Raw genomic sequence first — 22,408 nt, forward strand, 5'->3', positions numbered from 1 at the left:
GGAGCATGCTCTCAGAAGAAAAGTCTAGTAAATCAAGTTGATGGATGACTACCCTCAGCCTCTCTCTGTGCCGGTCAGACTGTGTGTTGTTGCCAGGCTGGCATTTCCTGGCTCCTCCACGAGCTCTTTTCTTGCACAGACTCAATTTTTGTAATCAGTTGCTGCAATATGAAAGGTCACTGGATGAAAGCCTTAATAAAAAGAATTGTTTCTGTGCTGGGCATCAGGAGGACCAGTTGCTACCAGTGGTTATTTTTAGAGCGGTACCTAAGGAAACAAACATCTGATGTCCCATGAGCAGAATTAAAATAAGTCGGAAACTTTTAGCAAAAGGCAGTCCTTTTGAGAGCAGAGTCGTTGCTGGTTGAGCTAAGGACTGACGTTTCAAGGGCAGCCAAGAGGTGCTGACCTTCACCTCTATGTTCACGTCCCACTAAAGATGTAAGCGTGTGCAGTTCTGAGCTCTGCAGCTGCGACTTCTCACCTGCTTACCAGCCAAGGTCTCTGGGTCTTTGGCAAGGTCCCGGTGCCTTTCTCCCACCCGTGTCCTGACCCAGCCCGCTCTGGGTGTCCGTCCCACCCGCCGCAGAGCTCCCCAGCGCTCCCACCAAGGGCTGCGGGTGCTGGGAGCTGCTGGGCCAGTCTCCCCAGCCGGGCTCCTGACCTCCAGGGCTTGTAAGCCCCAGTCCTCCACTCGCCCGGGCCACGGAGGAGCTGAGGACCTGCAGGGCTTCGTCATCTACACAGGGTGTCAGTGTTGTTCCACTTCAGCACAGGGACCGAGCTCCTGAAGGCAGGACGGGGGGAAAGGACAGCAAATCCTCCGGCTGCGTCTCGGCCTCTGACATCTGTTTGGTCCCTACGTGCACCGACAGACCTCGAGGTTTCCTCACTCACCCGCGTTTCCCTGGGCTGTAGGTGACCTGGACCCAGACCCGGACCCGAAGCCGGGACGTTCCCTGACGCCTTCTGCACCCCCGGGACGGCTGGATGACCGCGACGGGCTCGTCCAGGGCAGAGGTGTGTGCGTGGCGCTGACCCCTTGGCTTTCTGACAGGTTGCGCTTCTCTAACTTTACTCTTCTGACGGTAAGGAGACTATAGCAGCTGCCTAACCCAAGGAGGTGCCAGGCAAGGTGAACAGCCCCATCAAACCCTCCCTCTTGTACGCTACAGCTCCTGCAATGGGCATGTGCCTGTCCAGCTCGCAGACTCCTTTTACATCCTGGGCTGCTGTTCCTGGCCCGCTTCTTTTGCAGAGAGATACGTTCTGGAAAGCAATTGTCTTTGATATCTGGCTTCTCCCTGCTTGGAAAGTCATCAAGACCTCTGCTGAGCGGGGACCTGGGACTGCTGTACTGCCCTGAGCAAAGCAGCGGGGTCAGCGAAGCAGCACAGGCACGGGCGACTCACCTGGGAGCTGTCCCAGTGCTTTGCTGGAACGCCACTGGGATGAGCTGGACCGGCAGCAACTTCTGGCTGGGGCGTGTGGGCTGCTTGCTGCGAAGCAAACTGCTCACCCGGGACTGGCTTTAGCTGCTACAGTTGAATCTTCCTGCAGTTGTGAGCAAAATCTGCCTCGGGTTTAAATTGGGCTTGAATTCCTCACTCGCCCTTCCCCATAGGAGCAAAGCCCCTGCCACCCCCTCTGGACCCGGTGGGCGAGCCCCGGGAGCAGCGGAGCAGGCCCCCCTTCATGCAGCACAGGTAAGCAGCTTTGGGGAGCGTGTGTTTTATGCGCTTCTCTGGAAAGCAGCCCAGCGCTGCCCCCCATGCTGCTGGGGGTCCCAGGGCCCCAGAGATGGCAAAAAGGCGGCACCCCCCCCAGGCTTTGGCAACCTGCGGCGTGCCCAGGGCTGGTCCTGGGGGCAGACGAGGACCCCCGTGGCACCGACAGTGCTGGCGTCATCCTTGTGCCGTCGCCTGCCGCCGTCACCAGCCCTCAGGTCGGCGCCAAGAGCTGCCGTCCCTGCACCGGGCATCGTGCAGTGCCATCCTGCTGCGCTGGGCAGCGAAGGTGGGGAGAAGGTGGACGGGTGTTTTACGGGTCCAGCGGTGCGGAGAAGCACCAGTGCTGACTTGGGCATGGGAGAGCCTTGGGGCAGGGGTAAAACTGAATTTACGGGTGTGGGGCTGCCTTCCCCACAGCCCGGCATCCCCAGCGGCAGGGCTGATAAAATATCCTCTGTCTGAGCATGACCAGAGCAACTCCTTGGAGGTGGGGCCCAAACTCTTGAAGTTTTCTTTGGAATATAAGTATCACACAGGTATTTTGCTAGTCCTTCTCCCAGGGCTTGGTTATTCTGTGTTTTCTATTTTATTGCTTATTGTCTTTTTTCTCTCCTGATTTTCATCTTGAAGTTAAAAACCAAAACAAACCAAAACCAACCGAACATACACACCGCCCACCTCCTTTTTCCTTTGCACATGGAAAAAAAGCAGCACAGCTTGAAAGGCAACATTTGATCCACAGTAGTATAGGATGGTGGGATTCTACTCCTGCTCATTTTCTTCACCTACAAAAGGTTCAGACTAGACATCTGGTGGCATTACATTTCTCAGCCTTAATGAGAGGGGAAAAGATGACTGCAGGACAGTGATCTGCCTGAACATCTCAGAAACACAGTCCTGAAAGGACAGGGAAGTGTCTAAATAAACGTGGGAGCCTTGAATTTGATCCATGCTGGGGGAACACTTGTTAGAGAAACAAACCTCTGGTCAAAAAAGAAAAAAAGGAAAAGGGAATGTGAAGGTTCAGGGACACTTGTTAACAGCAGACATGCATTACGTTTCCTTCGGATAGCAGTGGGCTTGGGGATAACAGCGGAGTCCCCGTCGGCAGTGGCGGTGTTAGGGGTGGAGCAGGGGGAGCGCTGGGGGCCGCCCGGCCAAACCGCCCCTTCTTCCCTGCGCTAGAGTCCTGCCAAACCGAAATAGCTGTAGGAGCTGTGAGATCAGCTCTGGCTCTTTATCGAAGAAGGTTTTCTTAATCTCTGCTGTCACCGTATTGACAGGGAGGATTCTTAATGAATATTGTCTGGGGTCATAATGAAACTCTCGCCAGCGCGCTCGGCCACCGAGGCTGGAGCCGTCATGGGCTCTGAGGAAAGGATTCATTGTTGAGTATTCCCACAGAGCCAATGCTGACATTATCTCCTCTGTTACTATTTACTTCATGGTGTTTTAATATGCTTTCCAAAGGTGTTAAATCAGAGAGATGAACAAATACCTAATGGACAGTCAGATGTCCCAGTGAGGACAGATGGACCTGTCTCAGGCTTGGGCAGTTGCTGTAGGTTTTTCTCTTGTACTTACAAAGACAACTGATGAGGATTTTTGAGGAACCATCTCTGAGAAACAGATTTTAAGCTTTTTTTTTTCTTTTTCTCATAATTTTAATCCAGCCCCATTGGCTGGGGAGTTAGGTGCCCGTGACACCTCCAGGGACCTGCCACCCCAGCTGCGCTCGGTCAGAGCTGCTGCAGGGGGCCAAGGGGGGCACGGGATATGCTTCATGCACAAGTTAGTCTTTCTGCTGTTTTTTCTGTTAACTGAAAATAGAAACCAGCTCAGAGTAACAGGGGTCCTGGGGTCTGAAAAAATAAACAGTGCCATTTCTAATCCTGTGAGCTGACAGGGAAGCTGTTGATTTGCAGCTTGTAAAGACACGACAACGTTTCGAACCGGCTAGCCTTTGTCCAGCTGCTGAAAGCGAGGGTTTACACTCACATGTATTTATCTTAGACCACTCTTTAATACTAACTTTACCGATATTACATGAAGGTATTTTTTAGAATGCAAATCTCTTTTTCTTTTGTAATGAGAAAGATGCCAGCTGTGATTGTGTAAAGGAGGTGGGTGCTCCCAAACGGGCTCTCCTTCACTTTTTTGCAGTAGGTTAAATACACTGAATGTTTCCAGCTAATTCTTTAGGAGAGGTTAAGAGTATAAACCTGTTTTGTTCCCGTTGCCTCCCAGCGTGCCCACGGTGACAGAGGCAGTGGCCAGGCGAGCCCTCCTGCGCTTCGTGGCCTCCCGATGCTGCTACGGGAGCAGAGCGGCCGGAGCGCTGGCCATCCAGCGGCTGCGGCAGCTGGGGATGTACCGAGTGAGTACCTCCAGACCTGGCCTCTTGGGCACCTCTTCTGAGCGGCTGGGGTAATTTCCCATTACATAGTGACATCGGGCCACGAAGAACCATCCATTCATTAAATTAAATGGCTTTCATCCTGCTTTAAACGCAGACATACAAGTGCTTTCCGAGAAAAGTCTACCTGAGAGCTGGCTGCAGGCTTTTATAGCTGAAAGGTCCATCCTCCTCTACAGTAAAGCACCACCTCAGCAAAACCCCTGGAAGCCTTCTCTGACATCCTAGCTTTGGCAAAAGAGCCCGTTCCTTACCTAAACCACAGGAACCTGCCCTGCAGCTTGGTATTTTGGGCTCAGGCAAGCACAGAGTGACCTGTAATGCCACGCACCCCCCTAGCTGTAAATCTATTCTGGCAGTGTTTAATTTCACAGAAAACTTGTGGGCTTTGATTCCCTATTGGAGGGGATAATGCAAGAGCATTGAGGAGCGGGGTGCTGGGAGGGCCCTTTGATAGGCACTGTGGGGCAGAACTTCCTTTACGCTGGTGTCAGTTCCACTTCTGAGATTATTCAGATTACTCACAAACATTATCTGGGCATTCCCTAAGAAATAAACCACAGGATTCTCCAAATAATGGCAAAATACACTTTTGTCGTGAAAGTGCCAACCAGTTTTTCTCATGCCAGTTGTACTCAGAGACAGAAGAGTCTGGGAATGCTCCCGAGACCCATTATTAGCAAGTCACGGTTCAAATTTAAATGCCTGCCTTGTGCAAATTGTCTTTGTGGTGAGTGCATGATTTTTCTCTTCTAGTATCGACTGGAGACATTCAGTGAGTCGAGGTTAAGCGAGTGGGCGTTCGAGCCCTTCACCAGTAAGTGATTGCCCTGAATCCCGCTGGAATAGCTCTCATGGGATGTGCTGGGGTCTGTGGCAGCGCTCACTGTCCAGGACTCGTGTGGCTCCTGGAGATGACTTGAGCCTGCTTTAACGTGCGTCAGGTTTATCGGATGCCTTGTGGCTGTTTGCACTCTGCAAACGTGAACCTGGGGCAAAATGCCTTCCTTTACAAGCTTAGATTGCTTTCCTCACGTTAAGGGAGGTTTTGTGGCATGCCCAGGGAGCAGAGACCATTTGTTCCCTGCCTGCGCAGCAGTAATTTCCTACCAAGTGCCATGTATACTCAAAGCTTGTCAAGACTTGAGATGGGCACCTGCGTGCAGCGGAGCTCTTTACCGACCTGCTGAGGAGTGCGAGGGACCCCTGCCCCTGGCTTTTGGGTGGCAGCTGATCCCAGATGCCCGCACTGGCCCGGGGGGGTCTGCTGGGAGGGCTGGGGGGAGACGGGGGCTGTGCCGTGGTGGCAGGAGGATGCTCAGCACCTCGGGGAGGCATGGACCGCATAGGATCCGTCCCTGGAGCAACGCCTGCGTGGGGATGGGGAGCGAAGTCGGCCGGTCCCCAGCAGCACCAGGAGCCGGCCAGCATCCAAGCACCCCCTCCAGCAAGGTGGATAAGATGCCGTCCCTCCTGCAGAGCCCGGAGCAGCTGGACCCCCCGGAGATGCCCCCCTGGACCCCTGGGACATGGAGGTCGGGCCCCCCCCGCTCTTCCAGGGCCAGACTCGGCGCTGCCGGGTGCCCGGCTCGGCGCTGGTCAGGGTGAGTCCTCGCTCGCTGTCGGCCGCTCGTGGGACCCCCTTCCCCGGCCGGTGGGCTTGTCGGGGCTCGGTGAGCAGCCCCCAGCCGGGGCAGTGTCCCTTTGCCGGGACCCTCAGCTCCTCAATGGACACCTCACTATGGTTCTCATTTTCATCGGTTTTTCCTCATTGAACACCGGGGAAATTAGTCAGAGATCCCTTCTTCCTGGTGTTTTCTTCTTCTAGAAGTTTGAGGACAAATCTTGCTGCAGCCTTTTCAAGAAAGAGCACTGGATAACCTTTCCTCCTTTGTTAAATTTTTTTTTCAACATTAGCAGGACATTTGTTTGCATGACAGATCCCATTTAGCTTTTGACAAGCTCTATAGCTGGTCAATTTATTTTACTTTTTAAGTGAAAGAATGAACAAAGAAAAAAAATTACTTTTTTTTTGCCAGCACTACGTGGACATTTGCCTTTGTTAAATAATTATTATTTATGACTCCTTTAATGGTCGTACAGCACAATTTTATGGTGGTGGATTCTCTTCTGTTAGGACCAGAATTTTATCACTGGATTTAGATGCAGGAAGAGTGCATGTGCATAATATGAGATATCTGAAATCCCTGGGCAGCTCTGTGCATGAATAATCTTCTGATTTCAGGACTGTCACAGATGCCATGGTCACGGCCGGTCCAAATGCGGGGTGTGCCATGGGGCAGGTCGGGTAAGGAGCTGCAAAACCTTCTGCCAGGCAGCCTGCATTTCCTATTCCTCTAAGTTTGGGGTCCATTTGCAGAATTATAACACGTGCTATCTTATTAGTGTACTTATTACGAGGGTTGGAAATCTGAGGGCAAGTTCTGTTTTATTCCTCCTTTGCCACCCTGCATCCCAAACCCACTCGTGTTCAGCCCAGTTCCCAGCTGATGTTCCCGGGTCCTGCAGACTTGCTGAATGGGGTTGTCAAAATCCTGCCCAGGTAGCAAAGATGTCTTACCCCGTCCTCAGTCGATAGCCTATGTGTTATGATGGTGAGAGGAAAAGGAGAATTTGCTTCTGCGCTGTTGAAATGAGGTCAGATCTTAGGCATGAAATACAGCAAATTGTTTGCTATCTTTCAGATATGCTCGGTCCTGTATTTGGGGTTTCTGAATGGGAGAGGAGGTTTAACCCAGGGGTACAAGTGCAGCTACAAATCTGGCCTCCTGTCTTTATTTTTTCTTCTGCACAGATATTCCCAGACAGCCAAAAGATGTATTGTTATTGCACAAATTGGCGCTTAATTAAAGTTAATCTGATTAAACACAAATACTTAAATAGAAGTATACTATTAACTACAGGACTAAATAACAGTGGAAAAACAAGCGTGTAAGAAAAAAGGCATTTCAACCTAGACTGTGTGTCCAGTTTGCATCACTGGTGAGTTTGACTGGAACACCTCATTAATCCAGGGTCACAATTTATGAGCTATTTTGTACGCTCTTTATTTGCAATGTACGCACTTGGCATATGCCTTTCTCTTCAAGCCCGAGTTTGCAATTGTTTTGATAATGTGCATAAAAGCTTTTGATTTATAAACCTGATGTTTATATTCTAGCAGTCACCACCTATTTTAAATCTTCGATGTATTTGTAGACGAGGTGTGTAACGTGCAAGGGATCCCGGCAGAGACTAAAACAGCAAAAGAGATGCCAGCTTTGTTCAGGTACAGGTCGCAAAAGGTACGATGGGCTCCTCTGCACGTCAGTTAGTGTGGCTCTGCTCGGAGCGTATTGCTTCCCTTAGGCTATGTTTAGTAGAAACCAGTCATCCCAGTCCTACTGGCTTGGTGGAGGTTATCAGCTGAGGGTCTGCCAGTAGGAGGAAAATACCAGAAAGTTGGTAGGGGAAAAAAAAGCCCTTAATCTGGTATGTCTGAGCCAAAATGGCTCCACTTGCGTGCTGTTGGCAGAGGTTACAGTGCAGAGTTGGAGCATGCTCTACATGCCTGTGTCCTTTTTTCTATTTTCTACCATGAAGGCCACTTAACAGATAAAGCAGTACAGCAGTAGCTTTATTCTCCAGGAAAAATGATTAGAAAGTCTTTTCGCCCTCTGATTTTTAAATGAACTTTCATTTTAACATCTATTATTCATTCTGTGTGGCCCACCCTCAGCATTCAGAAGCCAGGCTGGTATCCCAAATTTGTGAGAGAAGCTCTTAAGCCTTTGCAAAATAATAATTTTTTTAGCTTGCCTTTCTTCCATCTTTTTTACCATTCTGTTACAAGACTGTCGCATTTCCCAGCTTCTCTGGGAAACTGGAGAAAGCTTTGGATTTTCCAATGAAAACAGAGTTTCTCAGACCTTCAGGAGCTGCAGCTTTGAGTCTCTCCAGGTCCATGCTCAGCCTCCCATCCTGGTGGGCTTGGGGAAGGGGGTGGGACAGGGCTGGAAGGAGCCGGCCTGGGATGGCAGCAGCAAACTTCAGAGCTGCTCTTCGGTCCGGTTCCTGCAGTGCCCAGTTGGGGTTTGGCAGGTTTCACAGCCAGTGCAGCCTTTTTCCAAACATGAAACTTAACAGGCTTAAAAATTATCTTTAAATGACAAAAAAAGAAGGCACTGTTCTAAAACTGTTTTGTTTATGTGGCTCCATTAAGTTTAAAATAACAGAGATGGTATCGTGCATAATCATGGCAGTCATTTTAAAGCATGAATCCACTGGGGCTAATGATGGCTTGAAGAGCCTTAATGAATCAGTTGTTAACTGCTGCTAATCTGTGTTGCTCTGATGCAATCAAAATGCTCCATGCACAAGCATATGCCTCCTGCATCTGTTAGAAGCACAGGCAGCAGCGTCTTCAAAGTGACACTTGCCTTCCTACCGTTGTGTGGGGAAATTGTGATTATCCTTAATTAGATGTACAAATACATTCTTTGACTAATTCCACATTTACAAATAGATCTGAGGTTGGCATTAGTCATTTGTTTTTCCAGCAAATATGTTACATCCCTTGAGTCAGAGACCAGAGGCAGACGTATGTGCAGTGCATGTGCTGTCATAGGCTCCTGTAGCTGCTGACCCAGCTGAGCTACACAAACAGTCTGAAATAAATCACCCTCAGGTCTGCAGGCTTCTGAAGGTGGACAGTGTTTAAAATCCTTTTTGTTGCATCCAAAGGTGCAATACATGTTCTGGCCGGGGCAGCAAGACCTGTGCGACCTGTCGGGGAGAGAAAAAGCTCCAACATTTCAAGCAGCTGGTGATAAGGTGGTAAGCAGCATGGGTAGAAGTTCAGAGCTGTTGTTACTTCTGTTCCTTATTTTACCTCAAGGCTTGGGAGCTCAGCTGGGCTTCCTAAGGGGAAGCTGGGAGAGTATTTATTGCCTTTGGTCAGGCAGAAGCAGGGGCTTAGCGGGCCAGCTTTAGTCCTTAATGATGGCAGTCTTGTCCATGGGGGGTGGTGGGAGCCGAAGTGGGTTCAGAGAGGTAAAGGGTGGTCGGCGGTCACTCAAGAAGTCAGAAATGGAGACGGAGCGGCTGAGCCGCTGCCTGGTACGAGCTCAGACCCAAAGCCCCCAGCAGGCAGCGGTGACGTGGGGCAGCGGCCGAGCTCCTTGTTCTGGGGCTTTAGTGACGGCCCAAGGCTGGCGGCTGTGGTGCTGATCTGGCGTCTCCCATTTGGGAGCTCTAGTGCCAGAGATAACAGACGGGGCTGAAAAAGATCTTGGCTTGTGAGGTTTAGCAAAAAGCCATTACCTGCCCTGCCGGGTGCTTCCTGAGCACTTTCCCATTTTTGTACAAAATGCCTTCCATTACCCTGTGTGAAGACCTTCATTTTTCAGAACACCGTCTTGTCCATCCTGAGGGACTGGAAATTGCCCCAGCCGTGCCCGTCACACTGGCAGGACTCCTGGGGGGCACTGGGGCCCCAGGGCTGCGCTACCCCAGCCAAGCACAGCTCTGCCAGATGAGACCTGCAGCTCCTTTGGAGGCACCATCAGCTACTAACCATGGCCATGTCCCAGAGCTAATAGAGCAAAATGGTTCACGGTAATAACAGCCGTGGCTTTGGAAAGGGAGTGTAAGAAAGACCTCTCCTGCTGCAAGGAGTAGGAGGCTCTGAAAGCCATAGGGCAAGGTGATCACCATGAAGGTCGGATTTCAAGATTATTTATGCAAGAGTCATCCTCGGTTGTTGCATATACAAGGTTATTAAGAAACTAATGCGGGAGCGCACAAAGGTTAGGCAGGCGTGATTATGGTCCTTGGAAATCAGCAAGCACTCAAGCATTGCTCAGGCGTTTAGAAAGAGCCTGGAGATAGCTCAGTGCCCTGCAACCAGCCTCAGATTGTTCAGTTGTCTTCCCACCCTCTTGCAGGAAGAACAATGTCTTTGAATTTGTTTCTGAGCATCATCTGAACTTCCCGAGAGAGCTGCTCAGCAAAGTCAGTGGAGAGAATATATTTAAAGATGAAAACATGGTGGTGAGTGTGACTCTCGGGGCTGGAGGGGATCCCTCTCGGAGCGGCTGTGAAGGAGGGGGGATGTGAAATGGCTTCCAGCTGTGGGTCTCTGCTGCGGTGGCCAGTGGCTGCTCTGGACTTGGCAATAACCAGTGCCCTCTCCTGCAGCAAAGCTGCCCAGTTCCCGTTTGTGGGACACAGCTTTTCCCATTTCTACAGTCAGGAGAAACTTAGGGAGCAATGGGGTTACGAAACCCAGCAAAAGTGGGTCTTTTTCCATCAGCAGGCACTGGGGGATTGCGACTTTGCTCCTCCCTGCGGTGGCATTGGGGCCAGGGAGCTCTCGGGCTGGAACAGAAATGCTTTGGCAGGCACAGGGGGACCCGCGGGTGACTGTGCGGTCTGACGGGGCGGCACCAGGACCAAAGCAACGAGATGGCTTCGGTCCATTGCCCTTAGGTAGTACAGAGCATCCTTAGCTTCCTCTGAGGAACCGAGAGCGGTCGGGTTTTCTGCCTGACAAAATGCGACCAACCCATGCTGCAGCAGTCAGCGCTTAACCCCCCAGGTTACTTTTGGTGGCCACCGCCAGACGAGCAGAAATCCCACCCCAGAGTCATTCTCCGCAGCTCTCCAGCAGTAGCGGGAGACATCCACCAGCAGATCCATCCCTCGGGCTTTTTATATTGCACATTTTCCACCACCTGCACAGCGTCAGCGCCATCGGCTGTAGGCTTTGCAGGGAGAGGCCATGGGACAGTGGCTCTCGCCCCTTGCTGGAGCGCTGCGTGGCATTGCCATCAACCAGCAAACCCGCCTGCCTGCAGAGCCGCTGGGAGCTCATCCCGCAGGCCGGAGCGGATCTTGCCAGCTTTGGAGCCAGGATCCAGCACGGAGATGCTGCTGTGGGCTGGGGCTGCTCGCTGTGCTGCCTTGGGACCTGCGGGTGCAGGGCCCTTAAACAAGATGTTCATCAGTGCCGGACATTTCTTCTCCAGCTCCTCTGGTACAGGGCTCCTAGAGGGAATCTGCCTCTGTATACCTGCAGGAGCCTGGGGTGAAACAGTCAAAAAATGGCTGAAGCACAGTGCTCTCCTACAGCCAATGCCTTTTCTGTACTGCTCAGTCCTCAGCTTGATTTTTTTTTTTTTAATGCGAATGCAAATGAGTGAGGATTTAACTCTGCCTTTTTATTATTTATTAGTTGTTTTGCAGTAACCTGTAAAAACTTTAGTCATGTACCAAGCCGGGGAGATAGGCACCATCCAAGCACGGACCAGCTTTCCCCCAGAGAGCTATTACTCAGCGTCATGCATCTGTAGTGAAGACTTTGCATCTGGTGTTGCAGAATCCCTTTGGGATTTGAATGATTCTTTAGCATCTGAGTCACTCTCCAACGAATGCTTTAGATCTGAAGTCCTATGAGCATTAAAATCAGCGGGCCCCTCACATAAACGGCTCTCGCTCCTGGCTATGCGAGAAGTAGCTGCATTCATGACTAGTTCTGCTTTGCCCACAAGCCCAGTATTTCTTATGTAATTTGTCCACATGCTGGGGGAAAACAGAGAGGCTTTAAAAAAACCTTTCGAATTTAACAGTGTTGCGCTGCTGGAAGAAGGTGACAGTGAATCCTGTTGGGCCACAGAGTCACCAGATCACCCAGCGCCGGTTTTTAACCAAACCTGCCAGCGTGGGAACAGCAGCCTCTGCCTGTGCTGTCCTGCTCCCCGGGCAGCACTAACCGCTGTCTAGAGGGGCACGGTCCCTGTTTGGGACTCTTCTATACTTTGCTGGGGCGGGATGGACATGCCTTTGGGACTTTGAGCTCAGCATTTACTCTGTGTATGTCCATTATATGCCCAGGTCTTTCCTTGCATGTGCCAGTAACAGGTGAAACAAATATGTTTGTGCCAGACAAATAGGGTCTCTCTTTTGCACGGCTGGGTTTATTTCTTGCAGGTGTACCCTATCATCGACTTTCCCGATCCCGAGATCTCCCTGGCCTCGCAGCGAGCCGTCGCAGAGCACAGCGCGGCGTTTGCCGCGTCCTCCCGCATCCTCCGGCAGGTAAGGGGGAGCCCGGAGCGGAGCTGCCTGCACATCCCCCTGCCGCCTGCTGCACACCCCTGCACCTGGGGGGCCAGCTAATGAAGGGTGATTAATGGTTAGACACAATAAGATGTTGAGAATAGTAACCGATTTCATTTTTTATTTAGAGGTGATCTTTAGCAAATGAAAAAGAAATCCTAATTATCAACAAAATCTTAGTTATCAAGCGAAATACCAGGGAAATAATTTTTCAGGCATGTATTGAAAGATGTAGGCAACTGTGATTATTATTGTTCCTTTTACCTTTTCAAAGCCCCGGCAAACATTATTTATTACCACTATTTTTATCTTAGAAGCTAATTTTGAATAAACATTAGGATTCCACTCCATCTGATTCTCGCTAGAGTGTTGTAATCTCTGTTGCTGCTATTATAAAGATGATTGCAAATGCAAAACTTGAGCTAGAACATACTGTCTTTTCACCCACAGGAAAGAGAAGGTTTCACATTAAAAATGCAAGTAAACTGAAAGACCAAAATAAACTTAAAGGGAGATGGTTTGATTTTCCATGTGGTCTGTCAAAACCAGCTCTTTGGCAAATTTCTGTCTTCCAACTTAATTCCAGCCTATAATTTCCACTTCTCAGCATCAAAGGCAGTTTGTTCACTAGATTGCTGCACACCAGCCAAAGCATCCTCTATCTGTATGGGAAAGCAGGTGCTGAAAACCTCCTACCCTGCCAAATCCCCGGCACCACGTGGTATTTATGCCGATCCAGGCTGCCTTCTGCCGGCACTTTCCCCACCATTGAATTTTTCATCCCCTCCGCTTGTCGTTGTCTGAAGTTCTTTCGCTTAATAATCAACATCTTTGGGAGAAAGCAGGGCGGGAAAGGCTCTTCTCCTCTGCTTGGCTGACTCTATTCTGGCTTCTTACGACATTGGCCATGTGTTGGAGGTAAATATCAGGACCACAGCTACCCTCTGGGGTTGGAGGGGCTGGACCCAGGCAGACTTTGCCGGGCTTGTTGAGCTTTATGTAAAACAGAGGCTTTGCGTGTAATTGCAACAAGAGGCGAGAGCCGGGGTGGGTGCCTGCCCCTCGGCTCCCTGCGGCTGCCGGGGCTGCACCGGCTGCTCAGGAGACCTGACCGGCTGCCAGGCACCGCTTGGCTCCTTTCCTTCTTCCATCCCATCGAGCAGCACTAAGGGGCTGGTGCGTGTCGCTGGGTTTGAGCTGGCGGCAGTTCTGGCTGATTACAGATGAAAAATTCACCAAAACTTGGGTTTGGTTGGTGTTAGGGAAAGGCAGGAATTGCCGAACTCATTCTGCAAAGGAAAGGAAGGAGCAAAGCAGGGCCCTCCATGAGGAGATAAAGTGCCACCGCAGCACTGATACCAGGCTATCTCCTGTAATTCAGCCATGAATAATAATTACCAGATAAGTGGAGATGAAAGCAGCTTCCTTCGCCCTCAGACAGGGAAGGGAGCAGAGCAGCAGGGGTTAAATCTGCAGCAATTTCTGCTGCAGTAACACAGCACGGTGCAGCCCATCACTGACAGCTCTTCCTGCTTCCAAGGGACAGAGGTGACGTGTGTCCACAAAGGTGGTGGTTCACCACCACCACCAGTGTTTGCTGGTGCACATCCCATCTCCCGCGGCTCCCCCACGTTCTCAGGGCAAGGAGAGGGAACCACGTTCACACGCAGACCTCAGCCACGCATGAGATGGGGGCATATGCTAACACACCGAGGACTGGAAACAAGGGCTTAAAGGTCTTAAGGAATTTGCTTAAATAGCTACAAATGCAGTAAAAGTGGTCTAGGATGCGAGGGCCGAAACATGCTAGCTCCTCTGTGCTGGCTGCAGCTAGGGAAATTTTTGACGGCTGTAGTGATGGGCTGGTGGGTCTCCATCAGGTTTTCTTTCCCCCTTCACAAAGCAGCAGCTCTCTCGGACCTGCGAGGCTCGTGGCTGAAAGTTGGGGCTTTTTCCCTCTCTACATGAGTTGCTCTAAAGCGAGATACAGCATCTGCTCCAAACCGCTTATTTAATTTGAGCTTTTCCTTCTTTCCTTTTCCCAGCGCCAAACAATTGAGCTAATCCCCATCACAGAAGTTCACTGCCAGTATTCAGGGAAGCCTTACCTCTACTACATCTATGGGCTCGAAAACCAGGTGCACGCGCTGGACTACCCCGAGAGGTGCTGCTGCGGCTGCGCCATCGCCTGAGCGCCGGTGCTGGGAGAGAAGCACGATGACGGCAGCAATCACCCCGCGACCCCCTGCGCCTGCGGGGACTGGGGATGCTCCAGGACCTTCCCACTGCACCGGTGTGGGACTGCAAACAAAATGGAGAAGGGGAGGAAAACCACGATGCCTCTCCCTCCAAACCACTTGTATCTCAGGGCCGGGGCCAGCTCCAGGCCTCCCACCGGGTGCAGGATCAGGCCTTTGAGTAAAGATTTCCCCCTGTGGATGTTTTCCTTTCTTGTTGCAATGCTGTATCATTAAAGTGATGCATATTGACAGTGACATTTTCAGTCCAGCTATGCAGTTTATGACTGGTGCCTTTCTTTCCCCATTTTATTTGTCAGTTTTCCTGAGTTACGACATAATCTATAATGATATATTTCAAAATCTATCCAATTAGCAAATCTAACTTTAAAGGATTTCATTTTAAAATACCCACTAACACCATCTGAGGGGTGGTTGTACCAATATGAAAATTATTGCCTAAGACTAAAAGGCTTTTGCTGTACGTGCTGCGTGCGATGCCCTTGGCGGCTGCAGGGATGGGGAGAGCAGGAGGTTGCGGGGGGAGAGGACGTGGGGTCACCCCTGTGCCCGTGGGCTGGGGGGACGAGTTCTGCCCCTGGGGACAGCACCCGCTCCCCGGCCTCATCCAGACCAGGGGTATTGGCTCAAGTGCCTGCAGGAGGCAGTTCTGCCACATCCTCCTTTTTTCTATTAGCCATCTCGCAACATTTCTCTCAAGAAAAACTTGCAGGAGAACCTCTGCTTGCTTTAGGTGTAAGGATAATTTAATTTAAGTGCAAACACTTGTGTTTGCAGCACAGAGCTTGAGGAGATGAAGCAAACAGACCCTAAAAAGTTCAGAAGTGTGAAAGCAAACAGAAAGATACCAACACTCATATTTAAAAACAAACCAAACAACCCTCCTCTCCTCTGCCCTGATTTTTTACATAGTTCTTGGTTCTTGTGCTGTTTGGGGCCTAACGGAGGGGTTTTGCATGGGTGGTACTGGCAGCCCCCAACAGACTGCTGCATCCAACGGGGATGTGCTCGCCTGCAGCCTGGCACTCGTCTGTCACTGAAGGGCCAGCGGAGTTAGTAGGTTATCACAGCAAAATCCACATGGGAGGAACACAGCTCGAGGGCCTGGGAAATTTTTAAAAAATAAAAAGACCCATATGTCGGCTTGAACGGGGATTGTGAGGGGTGAGAGTAAGGAAAAAATGACTGGGGAAACACATTTAGCAGCCGACAAATTTTAAACAAGTGAGTTGAAAATTACTTTGTAAAGGAAGTGTTTTCTAACGCTAATCCTAAAATGAAAAAAAACCCATGCCGTTTCTGCTAATGTGTAAGCAGAGAGGACGAGAGGGAGCAAGAGAGACAGGAGCTTTGCTGATTTTGCTGTAGGGGGAGAGACACAGGCAGCAGCTGCCGTCCTGGCACAGGGCGATGCTCTCCTGCATCATTCCCGGCACAGGGCGATGCTCTCCTGCATCATTCCCGGCACAGGGCGATGCTCTCCTGCATCATTCCCGGCACAGGGCGATGCTCTCCTGCATCGGCCCCGGCACCGCGGCTGCCCCCAGGGTGGGTGTGCTGGGGGTGTCAGATCAGAGCTGGTTTCAGCCTGTCACCGACCTGGTTCTACTGGGGGATTTTGCAAGCAGGAGCACCACGCAGGCGTGTTCCGAGGCCTCTGTTTGGGCAGGATGCCGAGAGCCACAGGCAAACGGGCTTCTGTGCTCCCAGGGAAGGAGCCGCCGGGAAGGGTGGTGGGTGCACGACCTCCGCAGCCTGCGCTCTCGGGTCGCTGTGGCTCCGAGGGGCCTCCGCCGCTGCCGCCGGGTGCTCTGCAGCAAAAAGAACACAAAGACTAACGGCATTCTTATTAAAACACCTTTTTTAAAGGGTTTTTTGATGGCTAATTCTGGACTGGCTCTTTACCCTAGGCACGCCTATGTAAGTGTGTCCCAGAACAACACCCAGACTGTTCCTAACAAAAGTCTGTCCAATCTTTAAAAATCCACAGGGATGTCACTTCTTTTTTTGGCAAACCCTTCACTTCAGAACTTCGAGACTCCAGAGCACGAAGGAGGTAAGAGCAGGTTTCCCTAGACAGCACTGCAGAATTGTTCCTTTCCATATATACATATATATGTGCATATACATATAAGTGTGTGTGTGTACTTACATATAGATACATACGCATTTTCTAGAGCCAGGCGCAGTGGAGCAGGCCAGCGGGGCACATAAATCAAGCAGGCTGCCTGCCTGGCAGTGACGGATTGTTTTCGGCAGATGCATCTAATGCAGTTTTAGTCGGGCCTTACTCAGGTTAAACAAGTCCCTGACCTGTGTAAGGCAGAAAAATGACCCGAGGAGCTGATCCTGCAGCTCATCGTGCCGGGTGGCCAGTGCAGCGCAGGGCAGTGGGTGCCGGCGTTGCTGCTGGGGTCCCTCGGAAAGGGCTGCCCTGCCAAGGGGAGCGGGCTGGCAGCGGGATGCAACCGGCAGCCATCCGCAGGCAGGGACCCATCCTCTGCGGAGGGCTGGCCCTGAGGCTGCCGGAGGGTACCTTGCCGTTGTTTGAGAAGACCACACAACACCGTCGGGGCAAAGAGGAGAGAGAGGAGGGCGTTTTTCTTCTGAGACGCCAACAGAGAGGGACCAGACAGTTTGGATAAGCTTTAGAAGCAATCCAAATAGCCTAAATAGTCATCAGGCCAGATTCCTTCTGGACTGAGCAGTTGCTAGTGGTTGTGCAGAAACAAATACAAACCCCACTTCGCTCTCATCGAGTCATTCTTGAAGCACGAGATAAACTTCATCCTCCCTGCTGCTGCTGCTGCCAGTGTGGAAACGGCCAAACGGTGGTCTCTGAACAATCAGGACCCCGATCCCGCCGTGGCAGCCGATGGATGGCTGGTCGGACATCCTCCGTCTGCAATATCCCGGCTCCCACCCAGCCCCCCCGGGACCAGAGGCGGGGGGCACACACCGCGGGAGCGATCTCGGGACCTTTATCTCGCTGCTTTCTGCTAAATGCTCAAACCCGCCCGTGTTCCTGTGCGGGGGGGAACGCTGCGGCCACCCATGTCTTGTCCGGGCACAGGAGGGGGAGGCAGCGGGAGCAGCCAGAGGCCGTCAGCCCTTCCCACACCCACTTGCTGGGCTTCTGTCCCCGTGCCAAACCGTCACCCAGCCACGGTGGGATGAGCATCCCTGGATGAAGGCACACGTGGGAACGAGGAGCTGACACCCAACGCCTGGTGCTGCCCCCCCCTGTGACCGCCTTGGGGTGGGAGTCCTGCCATTCCTGGCGTTTTTTAAATAGAACTTCAACTATATTTAGATCAAAAATAAATACATTCTTGGCTTGAGCACGCTTTTCGATGCCTGATGAATGAGCAGGACCTCTTTCACAGGAAACTATGAAATTCCTGGGGTGATGGCTTGCCTCTGCCGGGGTGAAGGGAAGCAGAGCTCTGCGGTCCCGCTCCGCCTGCCAGCCTGTGCTCAACGTCTTCACTAGCAGAGGGGACTGGTCATTACTGTTATTAATAACTACACTACTATGTTTATTATTAATGCTGCATGGGAACGAGGAAAGAAACTTGATGGTGCTGAAATCCTTATCCTGTGTTTTAAGGAAAGCGAAGCTTTGTAAAGCCCTGCTGGGTGAGAGCAGAGGCACCCTGGCTGGGCTGGACTGTCAGGGATGCTGTTTGGGGACAGCACCCGCACACGGCCGTTGTCAGCCATCTCTTCCCCTCATGTTCCCCAGCACCATAACTAGGGATGTTTGGGGGCCTTGGCTAGTTCCTTAATTTCTCTTTATGGACTTGCTGCCCGGGAATTCATCCAGCCTGCTCCCGAGCACACCCACCCTGCGTGCCTGTGCAGCCACCCAGGGAAACAAATGCCATGAACGCAGGCTGCAGCCTGAGCACAACACTAGGTTTGCTTAAATTGACTGTTATTTCAGTCACACCAGCATGTGTCTGCGTAACCTCTTGGTGGGGGCCCCATCTGCAATGAAGGGAGCAAGCTCTGCCAGGCGAGTCCAAAGTTTCCCACTGGCCCCCCGAGCCTTTGAGGGTTTATAAAACAAGTTCGACCTTTTGACATGACATCCCTTAAATACAATTTCATCCAATAAATATGATAAATTGGTGGCAGTGGCTGTGCTTTCAGCTCCTACTCTTCTGTTCCTGGTGGCAGGGGAGTGCAGCATCACAGAAGACAGGAGGCGGTGGATTCCCAGTGGGTTTGGCTGGGCTCCCCCACAGCCCCGCTCCCTCCAGCCCTCCTCCGCAGCTCCGTCCTCCCACCGGGATAACCCAAACACCTCCTCCGTGCCAGGAGGGATGAAGTCTTGCACTGAAGCCCACCAGCTTCCAGCCACCTCCCCTGTCCCACCCAGGTCCCCTGAGGCCACCAGGGCCACCGGTGCCTGCTCCAGCCCTGGGAGCTGCAGGCAGCAGTGTGGGGGTCCAGGGGGAAGGAGCTGTGTGCTCCCCTTCCCCACTTCTTCAACCCAGTTTGGTTTCCTCTGTGTGTTTTTGCTTCTAGCACCTTTAACATAACATTTTTTTCTATCTGCTAGAGCAGGTTCATTGCTTTAAGTTGGAAAAGCCAAAAGCATACTGAAGAAACTCTTCAAAAACCAGTATCTTCCCAGGAAAAAAATTCTCACTGGATTGATCTGTCCATCTATCTTAGCAGCGAGATTCTTCTCATACTGACCTCCCGACACAGCCTGCTTTTGTGGAGAAAACTGCTCTGAATTAGGCTGCTTTTTCTCTCATCTTTCTGGGTCCTGGAGGGTTTTTTCCAGCGTCTGAGACTGTGCAGGGTTCTTGCACTCTCAACATGGTAATATCATATCTGTGTTTTGTGCTTGCTAATCATCAGTCAAACTCCCATTTTAGGACATATTTTCACTAAAATGCTGCCTTAGTTGGCCTTTTCCTCTCTGTGATTCCGGTGACATCACCCACCAAGCAGTCGATTCAAACAGCTATCGCCCCAGCGAGTCCCTGCGCAGCAGAAGGACCCTCTGTGCTGGGGGGGGGGGCAGGACCTGGGGACAGGGGGGCCGTGAGCCCGAAACGCGTCCCGAGCAGCAGTGGGGTCTGGGTTTGAAGGGAGCTTTAAGCCTTCCTCCACAGCACAGAGACGGGGATGCGCTGGGGCTCTGCTGCTGGCGTGTGGCGAGCGTGCAGAATCCTGCCCAGGCACCTGGGGGTGTCCAAGTGAAAATCAACCCACTGAGCCCCCTCTTACTCAGGTCTCCATCATACACGGTGCGTTACAGAGCACGCACAGAGACGTGGGTACCACGTAAGTGCTGCTTCTCACGGCAAAGCCAGCAGCTTGGCTGGCCCACGGCAGTGCCCAGCGATGGAGGGTCGGATCCAGCTCTGCCGGCTGCAGCGAGCCGGGTTTTTTCCATGTCGGTAGTTTTCCTCTCCCTGCCCGCCCTGCAGCTTTGGCTGATCTGGCAGCAATATTTACTGGTGACGAGACCAAGTAAATTGGTGGCAGCTCTGCATTAAATTAGAGGTGCTATTTCCTCTGGTACAAGCCAGACATCTTTTGCCCTCAGAATAACAATAAACCAGCTTCACAGTTTACGTGAAGGTTTCTGTTCTAAATCCTACTCCCCCCAAACTCCACTATTTACTGAATAATCCACATGTACAACATCAAACTGTTTCCAGCCTTGTCAGAAGATCACACACTGGGGTTTTCTTTCGCTGTCCCACTCACAAAGTGTCGTGACCGCTCAGCAGCTGGTTGTTCTTGCCTGGCAGCTCTGGCTGGAAGGGGAACACTGGTCCTGACAAACAATGTGTGATAATGACACCAGTGTCTTAATTGCCATTTATTTACCCTGGGGATAGAGGCATTCTACCGGGATAGGCTCAGAAACTGCTACCAAAGTCCTGCCATCGCCTGTTTGCAGGCAGCGGGGCCGTTTTCCGTGCCAGCACTCCCAGCTCTACCACCCAGCAGACCCAACACCATGCCGGGGCAGCTGCCTGCCCAGCGCCAGGCACGGCACGGCTGGGATGGCATGGGAGAACTGGCTTTATTTCCCTGGGATGCCTTGGGACAACCAGCTTTATTTCCCTACTCCGAAACTTTCTTCTTGCCATGTCGGAAATTCACAGCCCAACTCTATAAATTGCCTTTTGGCTGAAACCCCACTATAAAAAAAATCCTGTGCCAAGAGCTAATTAGAAAGAAAAAGAAGATTAATCTTGAAAAATCAGATGAAGTGGGGTATTTCTGGGTCAGGGATATTTCCTGATTGCATAAACCCAAACAAAACAAAACTCGCATATTAATGACTCCTAAGAGATAAACCAATTTATTTTACTACATTTAAGAATTAATCTGAGTCATTTTATTACAAGAAGTGGTTTCGCCAGCTCGTGCTGCTGGTATTTCTGGCAATAAAATGGCTGAGGACTGTTTAGTTTGGGATGTCCATTGCCACTGGCTGGGACTGGCAGCCAGGGCCATGGTCACACAGTGCCCACCCCTCACGGATGCTCCTTCACTCCTGCCTCAGGAAACCCTATTTTTCAGTGCCACGTACCATGGAATGGCTCGGAGAGGCATCCCGGGGCGAAGGGAGCAGGACGACCTTGGGGCCAGCTTTCAGATGGGGATGCGGGAGGTGATGCAGGTGCTGGTGGGGGGGTTGTTCCTCTGGGCACCCCTCCACGTCCCCGCCACCAGAGCGCCAATAGGACCCTGCCAGGGAGACAACAAAGAAGACAAAGCACATTTTCCCATGTAAGCTTCTCTGACTATTTATAATGAGAACCTAGAGAGTGGAAAAACATAATAAAATACATATTTAAGGCAATATTCATGAAGCAGCAGCAAGAACTGCTGTAATCCCTGTGGTAACTTCATGGGTGTTGGAGTCCCCTTGACTCCTTGCATTTATTTTTGACATGGAACAGCTCAGATGGTGAAGACATCAGCTAGCCATGCTCGCCCTGCTTTATGAAAAACAAGGAAATACCTCTCCCACGCGGGAAGGGAAGGAAAAAAAGCCGTTACAAGTGAATGCAAGGGTCAGCACAGGAAACCCTGCTGCCGTCTTTCTCCCCAGGAGACCTCTGCGGGCAAACGTGCGCTGGGGCTGGGGCTGGGGCTGGCTGGGTCGCTGCTCAAAGCAAGGCAAAGCACACAGCAGCGCGCCAGCCAGGGCAGCTCCTCAGCAAGGGACCCTCCTCCAGAATATGGGCTCCACGGAGGGCACCGCGGCTCGGCTGGGCTCTACGGAGGCGATGCTAAAGATGCTCGGCGCCCGCTCGGGCACTCAGTGGGCGCACGCAGGAGCGAGCAGCACCAGTGGTTTATCTGCCGCAGCAGACGGCTCGTGCAATGGTTTCCCTGCCAGGGATTAGAGCAGGGTGCTGAGCACGGGTCTCTAGGAAACAAATATGCAGAGCTCTGCTTCTGTGCAGTTCAAGACCTTGTAGCAAAATATTAATTTTGCTTGCAGTTCCTGGGAGGGCTGGTGATCTGAGGCCGGCTTGTCCGTCTGGCTCCGTTTGGCTGGGAGGGCAGAGGCATCATCTACAGACAGCGAGATCACAAGGCTTTCTCCACCATGCCTGCTAAAGCAGAGGAAAGCAACAGAAAAACCAAATCTTTAATATTGTGCAAGGCAAACACCAATTAGACACATTCTGTAACCGCCTGAAATGCAGCATTATCAGACCTTTGTTTTTCTCCTACTCCTGGCCATGTTACTCCGTTTCCCCAGACAGATGACATGTTTATTTGCCTGAGCTGTAGCTGGGAGCTTGTACAGTCTTATCATTGTCAAAGCACAGCCTAGCAGAGAAGCGATTTTATCTCTTGCTCTCTGCTATTTTTGCTCCTTCAGGGCTGCCCTT

At 51.5% G+C, this 22,408-nt stretch overlaps 1 protein-coding gene across 1 annotated transcript; it reads left to right on the top strand.

Moving 5' to 3' along the window:
- Nucleotides 1–1,527: 1,527 nt before the first annotated feature.
- Nucleotides 1,528–14,854, top strand: SSUH2 (ssu-2 homolog). Its single transcript, XM_075052602.1, has 10 exons — nt 1,528–1,706; nt 3,978–4,107; nt 4,903–4,963; nt 5,626–5,750; nt 6,392–6,454; nt 7,366–7,451; nt 8,890–8,982; nt 10,092–10,197; nt 12,136–12,243; nt 14,310–14,854. The coding sequence occupies exons 1-10, from the start codon at nt 1,696–1,698 to the stop codon at nt 14,454–14,456; spliced, it is 930 nt and encodes a 309-aa protein (XP_074908703.1). The 5' UTR covers nt 1,528–1,695; the 3' UTR covers nt 14,457–14,854.
- Nucleotides 14,855–22,408: the final 7,554 nt, after the last annotated feature.

This window comes from Buteo buteo, chromosome 21, assembly GCF_964188355.1.
Source record: "Buteo buteo chromosome 21, bButBut1.hap1.1, whole genome shotgun sequence".
Classification (NCBI taxonomy): Eukaryota; Metazoa; Chordata; class Aves; order Accipitriformes; family Accipitridae; genus Buteo; species Buteo buteo.